This window comes from Bufo gargarizans, chromosome 5, assembly GCF_014858855.1.
Source record: "Bufo gargarizans isolate SCDJY-AF-19 chromosome 5, ASM1485885v1, whole genome shotgun sequence".
Lineage (NCBI taxonomy): Eukaryota > Metazoa > Chordata > Amphibia > Anura > Bufonidae > Bufo > Bufo gargarizans.
Genome location: NC_058084.1, coordinates 345,067,755 through 345,084,316, shown reverse-complemented (window position 1 = coordinate 345,084,316; position 16,562 = coordinate 345,067,755). Strand labels below are relative to the sequence as shown.

General features: G+C 42.2%; 1 protein-coding gene across 2 annotated transcripts in view; it reads left to right on the top strand.

Moving 5' to 3' along the window:
* CHN2 (chimerin 2) overlaps positions 1-16,562 on the top strand; it is a 365,034-nt gene that overhangs the window by 328,141 nt on the left and 20,331 nt on the right. For both annotated transcript variants that reach the window (XR_006389957.1, XM_044293227.1), the window contains exon 9: positions 2,472-2,645. Coding sequence is in view for 1 of the 2 variants with exons in the window: in XM_044293227.1 (XP_044149162.1) it covers positions 2,472-2,645 (174 nt within the window). In the remaining variant the exon portion in view is untranslated. The remainder of the gene's footprint in view (positions 1-2,471; positions 2,646-16,562) is intronic.

Genomic DNA, 16,562 nt, shown 5'->3' with positions numbered 1-16,562 from the left:
AGAGCAGAAGACATCTGAGATAAAGCTGTGGTCATGGGTGGGATGTTTTCTAATACAAAGCAGATTTCCAAAACAGTAATCTGAGATTTAAAAAAAATAAATCCTGAAAATGTACTTAATTTTTCAGATTTTGTACAACAAAGCAGCCACTGCCCTCTTTTTTATGCCAATCTACCCATGAAAGGTAACGGCAGGTCATTTAGGGGAAGGCTGTTGAGTAGCATCCTATCAGTCACCAAGCTAGTGAACATCAGTAACTTTTCAGTACCTGGCAGAACTACAATGACAGATATCACCTCTGTATAGACAACACGGGGTCCACCATTGACAATAGGCGATTTCACAGCTTATAAGCTCCCTGAGCTCTACACAGGTCACACAGCATGACTAGAAAAATCTAGAGGTGAATGATGTCCCCTACAATGTGTTGTGTCTATGGCCTATGTGGCCGCTCTCAAACAACAAATCTCTTGACATATTCTAACCCTAATGGCCAGTGTGAAAACTGCATGATTTTTGGATCTTATTTGAAATATGTATAGGGACATGGAAAATTGGTAAAAAGTTTACCAAAAACTCTAAAAATATATATTTAACATCAAAACTGGATTTAAACAATAGGTCATTTTCTGATGACACATTCCTTTCAAGTAGAATGGCGTTTAATTATTGACTGTGAACTTACCGTAGTCCATTCATAACATGAATGGCCACCTCACCTTTCTTTCTCCGCCTGGATATGGCGCCTAGGGGTGCAGGTCCAAGAGGCAGGTCCAAGATACTCAACAATTATTGCTCAAGAACAATTGCATGGGAAATGCAAATAGTTACTGAAACAGACATGTCAGGATAGGTGACAGGCCCTCTTTAATTTCAGCCCACCATTGAACACCACTTATATAATGTGTAATTATTAAGCCCATATCAGCATGCTTTTTTAATATAAAGTCTGTCTAAATGATACAACTGAGAGATGCTTTGAGACATTGTGGTAGTAGGGAGAAGAAGTCTATGCTTTAGCTGTGTCCAGTGGCATACCTTAAATCAGTGTTTCCCAACCAGTGTGCCTCCAGCTGTTGCAAAACTACAACTCCCAGCATGCTGGGAGTTGTAGTTTTGCAACAGCTGGAGGCACACTGGTTGGGAAACACTGCCTTAAATAAAGGCAGACCAAGTGACTGTTACAGGGCCCGGGCCGTAAAGGGGGCCCGGCACTGATCTTTCTTCTCTCCTTCCATTCTGAGTTGAAAATTCAGCATTTTCAGGCAGCCGCCACTTGGGGGAGCTCAGTACAAAGACATTATTACAACTTCCATTGCACTGTATAAACTCCTGTGCACTGAGCTCCCCCTAGTGGTAGCTACAGGTAGACATCTTTGTAATATATGAAGTGAAGCAGATTTATCAGTGTATTTATGCCAGTTGTAAATACATCAAGAAACTTACTATTCAAGATAAGCGTTGTGTTATTGACACACCTGTTCCACTTTTTCCAGCACAAAAGTTTGATAAAATGGGTGAGGCTAAGTGAAGTTTTTCTTCAGCTTAAAGAGGACCTTTCACCGATTATGACACTGTGAACTAAGTGTACAGACATGGAGAGCGGCGCCCGGGGATCTCACTGCACTTACTATTATCCCCGGGCGCCGCTCCGTTCTCCTGCTATGCCCTCCGGTATCTCCGGTCACTAAGTTATAGTAGGCGGAGTCTGCCCTTGTTCTTCTGTAGCGCTGGCCAATCGCATTGCAGAGCTCACAGCCTGGGAGAAAATAACCTCCCAGGCTGTGAGCTCTGCGCTGCGATTGGCCAGCGCTAGAGCAGAACAAGGGCAGACTCCGCCTACCATAACTTAGTGACTGAAATCTCAGCCTTCTATAACTTAGTGGCCGGAGATACCAGAGGGCATAGCGGGAGAACGGAGCGGCGCCCAGGGATAATAGTAAGTGCAGTGAGATCCCCGGGCGCCGCTCTCCATGTTTGTATTCTTAGTTCACAGTGTCATAATCGGTGAAAGGTCCTCTTTAATATAACAAATTGTAAATTTGTCAGAAATCTGGGGCATTGTGCTTTGCGTTCCACATTGCCTGGGAGTGTTGGATGCATGTGCACTGGGAAATTGGTGGTGCAAGGGGGCCAATGATCATTTTTGCTATGGGGCACCATGAGATCTGTGTATGTCCCTGTCTATGTGATCCTGAGCACAAGGCTGCCTACAGTACATAGCTATTTCTGTCCTCCAAGCTACACGCAGGGATATGATGGGCGTACAATATTCTGAAAAATATCTTGGAGTCTCTCATCATTTTGCCATATATGTTGATGCTATCTGAATCTGTTTTATATTAATGTGCAGTTTTTTTTAAGCATTGCATGGATTTTATCAACTGTAGACACATATACTGTGATATAGTCATGGACGTTATTAGCATGCCTTTGTTGCTTTCGCTCATTGCTTTTTTTCTGATTTGCAGACTGTGGGTTGAATGTACATAAACAGTGTTCTAAGTATGTGCCCAATGACTGCCAGCCAGACCTCAAGCGCATCAAGAAAGTGTACAGCTGTGACCTTACCACACTGGTGAAAGCACACAATACGCCAAGGCCAATGGTTGTGGAAATGTGCATCCAAGAGATTGAAAGCCGAGGTTTGGAAAATGATTTGACTTATTTTATGTATTGAATGCAAACATAACTCAGACCTTTTATGCTCATCTATGTTCATTGCAATTTCTACTTGTCTATTGAAATAATACCATCTAACCATTTAGTAAATCACCAAGATAAGGCTACTTTCACACTTGCGTTCGGAGTGGATCCGTCTGGTATCTCCACAGATGGATCCGCACCTATAATGCAAACGCTTAGATCCGTTCAGAACGGATCCGTTTGCATTACCATGAACAAAAAAAAAATATATATATATTTTTTTTTTGTTCATGATAATGCAAACGGATCCGTTTTGACTTTACATTGAAAGTCAATGGGGGACGGATCCGTTTGAAAATTGAGCCATATTGTGTCAACTTCAAACGGATCCGTCCCCATTGACTTACATTGTAAGTCTGGACGGATCCGTTTGCCTCCGCACAGCCAGGCGGACACCCAAATGCTGCAAGCAGCGTTCGGGTGTCCGCCTGCTGAGCGGAGCGGAGGCTGAACGCTGCCAGACTGATGCATTCTGAGCGGATCCGCATCCACTCAGAATGCATTAGGGCTGGACGGATCCGATCGGGGCCGCTTGTGAGAGCCTTCAAACGGAACTCACAAGCGGAGCCCCGAACGCTAGTGTGAAAGTAGCTTGTTATTAGCTTGTCATGCATAAAGATTATTACGGAAAACATTGTCTGTCCAAAATGTGTGGACAGACAATGTTTTCCGTAATAATCTTTATGCATGACAAGCTAATAACAGTTGTGCCTAGGATTGGCACCTGGCTGGTATTCTATCACCCTAGCTGGTATTTTTCTCAGACGGCCGGTGTACATATATATATATATATATATATATATATATAAAATCTTTAATTTGTTAGCATTGAGCCCTATAGCTCAATTGTTAGAGTCTTTGGCTTCAATGCAGAAGTTGGTGAGTTTGATATCTGGCAGTGACAATTTTAAAATACAGACTTAATAAATGTTAAATACACAGGGGTGTCCTTAAGTTGGGGGAAAAAAAGTTTTATAAAAAAATAAATAAAAAGGCACAAAACTCAAAATATGGAAGCGCTCATCTCCCTGTGCCCTGCCACCGCCACCATCAGACTGGTTTCACCCCATCACTGGTGTCACCCGATGCAGCCCGCACCCGCCGCACCCCCCTCGCAACGCCACTGGGTGATAGCTGAATACCGTTATGGCCTAGGGGCTCCAGGAATGTCATATCAATACTATAACTTGGCACCACTTGGGTCAAAATCTTATCACATTAGGGTAGGAGCCATATAAAAGTTTGTAAATGTTCACCAATATTATCCACAACAAAAAAAAAAGTTCATAAACAATTTGGTGCGATCAATGTGGAGTGTGATATGGAGTTTTGGCGTAAAAGATTAAATTATATTTTAATCATTACAATCCATGCTCTTCCTATCCTATCCTTAGGAGACCAGGGGGTGGCCCTCTTCAGTGCTCGACCGCCCATTGGACTCCTAAGCCTGACAGTTCAGGGATTTTAATTAATAAAATGCAAGTTCTACTGAACCATTTGCTAGTGTATATCAATCAGTTCAGCTCTTCCTGCTCTGTAACATGCTGCCTAGTTTTCCCAGGGTACAGTGAGGAATATAAGTATTTGAACACCCTGCGATTTTGCAAGTTCTCCCACTTAGAAATCATGAAGGGGTCTAAAATTGACATTGTAGGTGTATTCCCACTCTGAGAGACAGAATAAAAATAAATAAATCAGGAAATCACATTGTATAATTTTTGAAGAATTTATTTGTCTTGCACTGCTGAACATAAGTATTTGAACACCTGAGAAAATCAGTGTTAATATTTGGTACAGAAGCCTTTGTTTGCAATTACAGAGGTCAAACGTTTCTTGTAGTTCTTGACCAGGTTTGCACACACTGCAACAGGGATTTTGGCCCAGTCCTCCACACAGATCTCCTCTAGATCTGTCAGGTTTTGGGGCTGTCGCTGAGCAACTCAGAGTTTCAGCTCCCTCCAAAGACGTTCTATTGGATTTAGGTCTGGAGACTGGCTAGGCCACTCCAGAACCTTGATATGCCTCTTACGGAGCCACTCCTTGGTTATTCTGGCTGTGTGCTTCAGGTCGTTGTCATGTTGGAAGACTCAGCCATGACCCATCTTCAATGCTCTGACTGAGGGAAGGAGGTTGTTGCTCAAAATCTCACAATAAATGGCCCCATTCATCCTCTCCTGAATACAGTGCAGTCGTCCTGTACCCTTCGCAGAAAAGCACCTCCAAAGCATGATGTTACCACCCCTATGCTTCACAGTAGGGATGGTGTTCTTGGGATGCAACTCATCCTTCTTTTTCCTCCAAAACACGACGAGTGAAGTTTAGACCAAAAAGTTCTACTTTGGTCTCATCTGACCACATGACTATCTCCCATGCCTCCTCTGGATCATCCAGATGATCATTGACAAACTTCAGACGGGCCTGGACATGTGATGACTTGAGCAGGCCAACCTTCCGTGCAATGCATGATTTGAAACCATGACGGCGTAGTGTTCTACCCACAGTGACCTTTGAAACTGTTGTCTCAGCTCTCTTCATGTCATTGACCAGCTCCTCCCTTGTAGTTCTGGGCTGATTCCTTACCTTTCTTATCAGTGATACGCCACGAGGTGAGATCTTGCATGGAGCCCCAGTCTGGGGGAGACTGGCAGTCATCTTTAGCCTCTTCCATTTTCTAGCAATTGCTCCAACAGTTGATCTATTTTCACCAAGCTGCTTTGCAATTGACCCGTAGCCCTTTCCAGCCTTTTGGAGGTCCACAATTTTGTCTCTGGTGTTTTTTTACAGCTTTTTGGTCTTGCCCATGGTGGTAGTTGGCATCTGACTGACTGTGGGATGGACAGGGGTCTTTAAAGAGCTCAGACAGGTGCTACTAAGTTAGATTAAAGGGGTTCTGCACTTTGTTTAAACTGATGATCTATCCTCTGGATAGATCATCAGCATCTGATCGGCTGGGATCCAACACTCGGGACCCCTGCCGATCAGCTGTTTAAAGATAGCAGAGGATAGATCATCAGTTTAAACAAAGTGCAGAACCCCTTTAATGAGTAGAGTAGAGGTGGACTTTTTAACACAGTAACAGGTCTTTGAGAGCCATCATTCTTGCTGTTTCTCAGGTGTTCAAATACTTATGTTCAGCAGTGCAAGACAAATAAATTCTTTTAAAATCATACAATGTAATTTCCAGATTTTTTTTATATTTTTATTCTGTCTCTCTGAGTGGGAATGCACCTACAATTTGAATTTCAGACTGTAGCATGATTTCTAAGTGGGAGAACTTGCAAAATCACAGGGTGTTCAAATACTTCTGTTCCTCACTGTATCTTATTTAATAAATGAGTCCAATTTTTCTTTTGTTAAAAATGATAAGTGATTCAACATATACCCACAGTTTCTCAAATTGACCAATTGTCCCATAAACAGAAAAATTATGGTGTTAAAAGCTTTAAACACTGAAAGTACACAATGAAATTGCCAAAATTAACCAACATGGAGTAATATTCATTTTTCTGTTTTCATATTTTCCTCCCTGGTTTCCCGGATCCATAAATTTTTTTATTCTTTCATTCACATAGCCTTGATTTTTGTGGGACAAGCTTTACTTTTTAATGGCACCATTTGCTATTCCATACAATGTAGTAGGAAGGTAGAAAAAAATTTAAATGTGGTGGAACTGGAAAAAAAAAATGCAGTTCCACCATAGTTTTATTGGTTTAGTTTTTTTATGTGGTAAAACTGACCTGTTACCTTCATTCTCCGGGTCAGTAGGATTACTGTGATGCCACATTTTTATAGTTTGTCATTATGGAGTGTGTAGGAATTTTTGATCATGTTTTATTACATTTTTTGGAAGGTGAAATGACCAAAAACGATGAATTGACCATTTAGATTTTTTTTCCATTCACCGTACAGGACAAATATTTTTATATTTTGGTATGCAGTTATGCTAATGTTTAGAATTTTATATCTTTTAATTTTGTTTTATTTTTTTTATACATTTTTTATTTTTTTATTACTTTAAGTATCCCTAGAGAGATATACTACGTTACTACGAAGCCTTGCCATGGGCAGGGCTTGATCAGAACTTCGCTATGACAGCCTTTAGAACCTTTAGAAATCTCTGTGCGGGGATGCTGTCTCAGTCCCCGGGAGCACAACGCTCCTGGGAGAAGACCACTCAGATAGTTGCAATTGATAACGGCATCTGAAGGGTTAAAAGTCTGTGATTATCATTATCGTTGATCGCATACTCTGCCCCCGGGTATCTGCTGTGTAAAAAAGTAAGCACCCGGCTCCTGAGTGGGTACCATCAATAAAGCCCTGTCACTTATTTCAGACTTATTTCAGATGCACATAATAGATCCTCCAGTGATTTCCATAGGACTTGTGCCTGGAATCCTGAGGATTAGCTCACGCTGTAAATCATTGCAGTATTAATCCCTGTAATCACTATAACATGGTGTCTTACAAAAGTCTTAAAACACAACTGCTTAATTATTGCTGGGAAAAGTAAACACGTAGCATGAGTTACAGCGAAACTTGTGACTTTTCTCAATAGTCCTTTTCATATGAAAAAAATGAATGTTACACAATGTAACCTTTTTACTGTATTGTATAACTTTGTCTATTGTTTTGCACTTCAAACACTGTCCTAATTCTAGTGTAAGCAAGAGCATGAATACTGGTGAAGTTTCCTTTCTAAAATATTGCACACCTAACAGTGCTATGTGTGCATCATGTAAACCGACTAAAGCCCAATGCAAAAGTCAGCTCTCACTACCTTAATGGGGTTTCTTATCATACACATTTCTGGCTTATCCACATGAAATCTTCCTGATATATACTTCCGACATGAGGCTCGAATGCATTGTGCATTATACATTGACGCAGTGTTCCCCAACCAGTGCCCCAAAGCTGTATTTGCTGACTACCCAGCTGGTGGCAGCTCTTACAGGGGTATCCCCCTTCAGGGACATTCATGGCACATCTACAATATATGGCATAAATGTACAATAAGTATGGGTCCCACCTCTAGGACCCTCTCTTATCTCAAGAACGAGACCATGTCACACCCGGTTGGGAATACAGAGGTTGTCATGCATTCGTGGCTCTCTCCATTCAGTTCAATAGCGAAATAGCTGAGTGTGCTGACTTGGCTATTTTCAGAAATCGTATTGAAATGATTGGAGAGCCCGACACAACGGGAACTGATTTATGACATAGCAGCAGAGGTGGAACCCGCACCCATCAAACATTTATTTCAAATCCTGTGGCTGTTCCATAAATGTATAAATATATAAATCACAGCGAAAGGTGCACCACAACGATATGCAACTGAAAATACTGGCTAATCCCTCAAGCTGATATTAAGAACTGAGACTTTAGCCAATGTATTCCTGTCAGGAACACATCGGAGCCCTTTCGCACCACCGTCAAGGTATCTCAGCGTGGCATGGATTCCTACCACTAGACTACCTATGGTGTGTGAACCCAATCTGAGAGGTGCTAAGATACAACTTACAGCCAAGCTCCCACATACCTCCATAGTGAAATCACTCAGGTAGTGGGAGAGATAAGGCTGTAAGCCCCACCTATAACAGTCCATATGACACACAGCAGTACGGAATGGCACATTCCATAAATGTCCCAGATAGGAAAAGTCCTTTAATATTATTGTGCCCTAGTGGGATCTGTGATGTCAAAGTGATATTGAAGAATGGCTGTCGGGTCAAACAGTATCATTGGCAGTTAACACTAGAGTACGAAACATGTAACTCAGTCATATCTGTGATAGACTTTATTTTCAATATCCAGTGTGGCTACACAACATGGCCCAAGAACTTGGAAAGGTTGGGGAACCTTTGCTCTAAAGTTATATTGCTGTTTCTCTAAGACAACTGAAACCTTCAGCCTAAATTGATTTGAAATGTTTAACAGTAGATTAGTAACAGGGCGTTGAGGTAAGCCGATGTTGAGCCAGTGTAACATTCCTTAAGGCATCTCAAAATCTGACCCACCCTAAAAAAATTGTTGTAGAGATGTGTTCTTCCTTAGCTTTTTTTTTTACCTCGAGATGTGTGGTGAGAGATGACCAGCTTTTTTAAAAATACATAATTTGCTATATCGTGTCATGAGATGTCTATCCTATATGTAGCCACCCAGTGGTTGTTTTGTGAATTGTCAAGAGTTCTGTTAGCGGGAGGCGGAGCTAGCAGAGCATGGTGGTGGACGCTTAGCTTTGAGCTCTTCACCGCAACACCCGGCCATATAACTTTTTAGCCGAACAACCTGTTCAAGCATGGGCAAGCTAACTAAAGAGAAAGGCAAAGAGTCGGACTGCACGCCGAGAGCCCAGAAATCACAAGGAGACTTGTCAAAGTACCTGACTAAGGTGCTGTCTTCTCCAGTTAGGCGGAAGAAAATGGTGGTGGTCGAAGCACGCTCTGAAGCACATGAGAAAGATTTGGATGGAGGAAGCTCCTGCGCTTACTCAGACAAACAAGGTGAAGCTGACCCGCTGCCAATTACGAGATCCTTCTTTAAACACTCCTTGTCGCAAGCGTTATCTCCAGTCATGAAGGAGTTAGCCGATATAAAGATGGAGGTACAGCAGATGGGGAACAGAGTTGAAGCACTCGAAAACTCTCAAACAGCAATTGTATAGCATAACAGGGGGTTGAAAACCCAGTTACAATCTCTATGTACACAGTTAAACACAGCTTATCTTTGCCTGGAAGACCAGGAAAATAGAGGACATAGGAAGAATGTGAGGATTAGAGGGATCCTGGAATCCGTCCCAGCTGAAGAGCTAACGGAGTGTGTACACCAGATCTTTTCTCTGCTGGTGGGTCAGAGACGTGCGGCCGCCATCACTATCAAAAGGGCTCAGAGAGCTCTTAAGCCTAAACCCCGATGGGAGACCCACCAAAAGACACAGTCTGCACTCTTTTAATTTACCTAGATACAGCAAACATACTCAAAAAAGCAAGGGAAATGGATGACATCCTCCTGGATAATCACAAGATCCTGATCTTTGAGGACTTAACAGCCAGCACACTTGCTAAACGCAGGATCCTCCGTCCCTTAACAGCGGTATTGTGAGCTAAGAAGTTGCCTATGAGATTACTTTTCCCCTTTAGCCTCAGCACTACAATCCAGGGCCGACAGATAACTTTGTGACATCCTGACGACTTACCTAACATTTGGGAAGCACTAAAGATGCCACCCCTGGACATACCCTTGCAGCTGCAGAAGATCTCCCCCAGCTGCCCTCACTCCCACCGTGGCACCTATCCTCAAAAAGCAAACCCCCAAAGAAGAAGACGACGCCTATGGACTGACGCTGTGACCTATAAAGGAGACAAGGGTTTGATAGATAACCACACCACCAGGTGTGGGCCTATTGTTTTATTCTAGAAGATAGCTGTCCTACAAAAATGTTTATTTCATTGTCAAAGTTCAATCTGGCAGTGATTTGAGATTCAGCTATCCTCAGTTAGAGCCCTATAAGGCCCACTTCTCTCGGCTGGTGAACCAGTTGAGGGATGTGGAAATTGCCTAGACAGTAGTGTTTCACTTGTTTGGGCCATTTAATACCCCCCCCCCCCCCCCCTTCCCAGTCAGGCGGAAGCCCTTCCTTATTGACCTCATAGTTAAATGTTTCTATGTGCCTTGATATGAATAGGTTCTGTTATATTTTGCATAGGCTGGGTGTGTGGAATCCCTGGTTCTACCTAGACTCTTTCACCTATGTCCCCCTCCCTGGCCTCATACACTTTGATTGTTACTGCATTTTCACGCAGGTCTGCGTCGTAAGGGCCTCTGAGCCCTTCCTCCTTGTTTATACTTATACTTACCCCTGTTTTTCGTCTTGTGTCTACTTGGAATCTTATGAACTGGTTGTGGCTGGATAGCCTTCTGTCTGACAGGTGCTATGGCTAAGGTCACAATCTACTCATTGAATGTTAATGGGATGAATATACCTCAAAAAAGAAGTCAAGTACTGTATATCATACCCTCAAAAGAGAGGGTGCTGACATAGTCTTTCTACAAGAGACTCATATCAGGAACCTAATGTGATTAGTAAGTGCTTCCCCGTCTGGTACCACGCCACTTACTCCTCTGCAGTTAGAGGCGTGTCAATTGGCATTGGTAAAAATATACCATTTACCGTGACAGCCAAATTGGCAGAACCACTTGGACTCTACCTGTTTGTCAAGGGTAAGATCTTAAATAAAACGATCACTATGGTTAACATATATGCCTCCAATGTTAAGCAGGTTGAGTGGTTTTTCCAGACGTTGGGTGCCATCCAGGCATTCACAGAAGGTCTGTTGATACTAGGTGGAGACTTCAACCTGGCTATGGATCATACCATAGACTCCACCTCCAAAAACCCATGGTACTTACCAGGGTTTAGACTATTTAAACATCTCTAACGGATCACTTCCTTCTATTGTGAGTGCAAGCATAGGTACCTTCAAAATTTCAGACCATGCTCCAGTCACAATACAAGTGACGTTACAAGATCTCCCGCCTAGAGTATGGATGTGGCGTCTCAACACTACACTTTTGGGGGAGGAGGTTAATAGGGATTATATAGAACAAAAACTCAGACTATTTAAGTGGGAATGATAGTCCTCAAATTCCCATGCCTATAATATGGGAGGCCCACAAGGCAGTTATTAGAGGGGAATTGATCAGTTTTAGAACTAGAATAAAGAAGCAAAGAACCCAGCAGCTGGACTCTACTACTACAAATGTCTACCTTAGAAACCTTACATAAGACAAATCAAACTACTGAAATACAAAACACGCTTATATCTCCATGTCTTCAGGTTAAGGACCTCTTAAATATTAAAACAGCCAAAATAATGCAATCACTGCGTTTCAAGTACTACTCCCTTGGGGATAAAGGCTCTAAACTGATGTCTAACTTACTACGCTCACAAAGAAGCAAAACATTTGTCCATGCAATTAAGACTAAAGACTAAATAAGGTAATAGACTCACTACCACACCTGCCATAGCAAAATAGTTCTGTAAATTCTACACAACTCTTTACAATTTAGAGAAATAGGACCCAAAGTTAGGCTCAAACCAATACCATTTAAACACATGTATTGACTCATTTCTCCAATCTATTACAATATCCACTTTATCTGCATACAACAAGGCCAAGCTCCTACAGCTCTTCACATTAGAGGAGGTAGATAAGATTCTCTGCACTATACCTTTCAGGCAAAAGTCCAGGCCCAGATGGGTACCCTATCTACTATTATAAGAAGTTCAGAAATATTCTGACCCCATATTTTGTAAGGCTCTGTAATGACCTACTGCAGGGTTTAGCCCTCCCTGCCCAAACCCAGGAAGCTCACATCACCATCATCCACAAAGAGGGGAAAGATCAGGTGTTATGTGGTAGCTACAGACCCATTTCTCTCCTTAACACGGATCTGAAGTGGTGGGCCAAACTGCTGAGCCACAGGATTGCTTCTTTGCTCCCTGGTTTAGTTGGTGAGGAACAGGTGGGATTTGTTCCGGGTAGGGAGGGCAGACATAATGTTAGCAGAGTCTTGCATGCAGTTTTCCACACTAAAGCCAAAAAAGGGCCCCTAGTTCTGTTAGGAACCGACGCAGATAGAGTAAACTGGCAATTTATGCATCGAACTCTTGAATCTTTCGGGTTTCCAGATAGGTTTATAAATGCTATCTTCACACTATACTCCTCCCCTACAGCTTGCATACTAGTAAACGGTACAAAGTCGGACTCCTTTGTCATTAGAAATGGTACCAGACAGGGATGCCCACTCTCCCCTACGCTCTTTATACTAACATTGGAAACACTGCTTCTGAAGTTTAGACAAACCACCTCCATCAGAGGCCTAAGAAAAAACAACTATGTCCACAGAATGGCAGCGTTCGCAGACGATTTATTTTTACTAATCTCAAATCCGGAGACAGCCATGCCATTTGTGATGGACATATTTGAGGCATTTGGCAAGGCTTCTAATTTTAAAATTAATTTTGATAAGTCTGAAGCCTTGGCAATTTCGCTATCTCCTTCTCAATTGCAGAGAATAAAAGATATGACCCCTTTCAAATGGCCTCCTACTGCGATTAAGTATTTAGGGAATATGGTTCCTGTCAACCCGAACCTGCTCTTCCAACTCAACTATGCTCCCTTACTACATAAAATCCAGGCCTCTTTGGTGGGTTTCTCCATGCCCATGATGTCCTGGCTGGGAAGAAAGAATGTGTTGGTTACTTACTTACATTCTCATAATATTAGCAAAGACAGGTGCACTCTGCGGTCTTACTAAATCCTCAAACTGATGTTAAAATTGAGAGATTAGCCAACATGTCCTACTATGGAGGACATGTCTGAGCCCGAGCACCGCGCCAAGGTTTCTCAAGTAGCTCGGGTCCTAACACTCACCTACGTGAGCCATATGGGCAATACCAGCGGCCAGTGCGCCTCCTTCTCCAATTAAGTATTTAGGGATTATGGTTCCTGCCAACCCGAACCTGCTCTTCCAACTCAACTATGCTCCCTTACTACAAAAAATCCAGGACTCTTTGGCGGGTTACTCCATGCCCATGATGTCCTGGCTGGGAAGAAAGAATGTGTTGGTTACTTACATTCTCCCACAACTGCTATATCTGTTCAGTTCGCTTTAAATCTCAGTACCTGGTGCATTTCTTGATAAACTGAAGTCGATTATCAGTAGCTTCCTCTGGGCTAACAAAAAAGCCAGGTTGCCCTTTTCCCTCCTTACCAAAAAAAAGAGGCATGGGAGTATCTCTTTACCAGACATTAACGCATATTTGCAAGCCATTCACTTGGAAAGGTGGTTAACACTATCACTCGCTGATCCGGTTCCTATACATATCGACATGGAAAGAGCCCTACTGGGAAGCCATAGAGAATATTTGTAATGGTACAACACACCATTGCCAATTAAACTAGAATTAGTGTGTGAGCTAACCAGAAGTACCATTTCTAGATGCCATAGATCTAGTGCGTTAAACATTTGTCTCCACTAACCCCACTCCATGTATTGCCACAGATCCTTGTGGAACGACCCTAGAATTTTGTCGTCAGTCTCTAGGTATATAATAAGAGACTTATCTCAATCTAAAGCAAATAAGGATTATTATATGGCTATCACTGGGGAACCTAGTGGAGTGGGAAACATTTAGCAAAAATTGTATTTTGAGCTATCCTGCAATAAGTTAAAAAAAAATCCAGACACCTAACCGTGCCTGACCCTTTCTGGTTAGAAAACTATGTGTTACTGCCTTCACTTCACTGCCACCTAAATGGCTTTCACTAATTTATAAACAGCTGTTGTCACCGCGCGACCTCCACGAACCTAGTTATTTGGAAGAGTGGGAACGGGAGCTAAACATTACATTAGACGATCCAAGTAGATCCTTCACCGGATAAACTTGTCACCTTTGGATTGCTGTTGGAGGTGCTTATCGGGTACTGGTAGCTTATCACATATCTGGTGGTTGTGTCCCAAAATGAGAACATTTTGGACAGAAGTGGATTAATAAAATATGTTCCATTAAGTGAAAACTATCTGCCCCACTTGTGCTACTCTGGCTGCCAGAAGGTCGCTTTAGACCAGATAAGTCAAATCTGGCCACACTCATGATCATGGCAGCAAAGCTTCTCATCCCGTTGAAGTGGAGAGACCTTTACCCCCCGACTATCACTATGTGGTATGAAAAAATGGCCAATATATGTCGTATGGAGGAACTAGCAGGCTGGGAGACCAAGAATGGAAATATGCCAACCGTGGCTTACACATATGAGAGAGAAATTGGAGTTAGACTCAGTGAAATAATTCCAGATAAGCTCCTGGGTTGTCAAGATGTAACCAGTTCATATAATATCTGTATATGATACTTATCATGATTATAGACCCAAGTCGACACCTTCCCCCCATTTCCCACTATCTCTCTTTTTTTGTTTTTGTCTTTCCTTAAGTTTACACATGTGCCTACTTAACATGCTTTTCGGAGCAATCAGTAATTTACTTGTTATACAGCATTACAGATTCCTTGATGCTTGTGTTGCAAGGCAGAACAGCCTCTGATTACTTCTTTATTATATATTGAATCTGTTTGGAACTTTGCCTATGCTGTTTCTCTACATAGTGATTTGTAACCCATTGTATACATGTCTGTTATGTTAACAAATTTAATAAAATGAGAATTGAAATGAGAGTTCTGTTAGCAGGTGGCAATATTGTATTGAAAAATTGGAGTCTTTAACCAAATTAAAGCTAAGTTAAAGGTGGCCACATCTTGTGTGATACAGCCAGTTTTCTGGGCAACTTAGTCTTTTGTGTTACAGCAGCCACAAGATTGAATGTAGTGAACTGAATTCCTTTTGGATCCTTAGGTAAATTTGTTGTGAGGATATTCTCAGATTTTGATACATAATTATGATATGTATTTGGGTAATCTGACAAGGTGTATGCACATTCCTGTGATGGCACACCGATCACAATGGTTGTGGATTTTTCAGTATACGGTACAATCAGGTCACCATTGCTCATGAGATCTGATGTGTGCATCATCAGAGGATGCCCCAGGCTTGTCCTGCTAAGCACAGAAAGAGACCCAAACAAGAAAATTAGCATAGGAATGTTATACGTCTGTAAACTATGAAATTAGCTCATACGCATCTGGTATATATTAGGCTGTGGGTTGCTCAGAAATCCCTGTGGTGCCCATGGTGGCCTCCAGTCCTGTTACGTTGTCTTGTGGTTCTTAGCATTACACTGACATTAGATATCACTAAAGAGTTGCATTGTCAGGATTAATGCTATACTTTTCCAGCTGAGCACGCAATACTCAGTACGGATGCAGACTTGCCTGCTTGACTGCAGCATTATTAACATTATTATCTGTAGGAAGATTAGAAATGACTGAAATAAAAGACTGAGCCATATGGCTGGTGGAATGGATATAGATAGATAGATAATCACTAGTGTTGATCGAGCACCAAAGTGCTTGTGTGCTCAAGTAGAACACTTTGCGATGCTCGGGTGTTATACCGAGCACAATGGAAGAACCCCAGGTACCCCCTGCTCTGAAGAGGGGAGGGTGTCGAGACTCTAGTTTGGCTTAGGAGTCCCTACTCTGACTCCATATATAGCTATGTCTATATACGGAGTAAGTGCTTGGGGACACCCCAGTGTATTTAAATCTAATTTAGCCTGTATTTTAGAAAAGTTTCTGCTGGGATTCAAACTCACAACCTTCTGTATTAGAGGCAAGGCACTTAACCACTCAGCTATAACAGCTGCATAGCCAGGTACTTAAAAAAAAAATATATATATAAATAAATTTGAGACTTCTACTGTTCTGTACTTCTACTGAGACCTATATAGTAGAAGTCTCATTTTTATTTTTATTTTTTGTGACTGACTATGCAGCTATATAGTGTAGTGTAGTGTTCTGGGCTGTGATGGAGAAGCTTTGATTTAAATACACTGGGGTGTCCCCAAGCGCTGACTCCATATATGGACATAGCTATATATGGAGTCAGAGCAGGGACTCCAAAGACGCGGACTTGCACTGAGGGATTCCTTCACTGTACAGCGATCTTCTGCATTGAAATAGAGGCTAAATTAGATTTAAATACACTTACTCGAGCATCGTGCTCGAGCACACGCGGAATGCACCAGAATGCATTCCGTTGCGTTCCCATGACGCACAGAAAAACTCTGAAAGCAGTGTTTTTATGTCTGGCATGGGATGCGGAGCAAGACGGATCATGACACACAATGTAAGTCAATGATGCCGGATCCGTTTTTTCGGACACAAAAGAAAACGTATCCG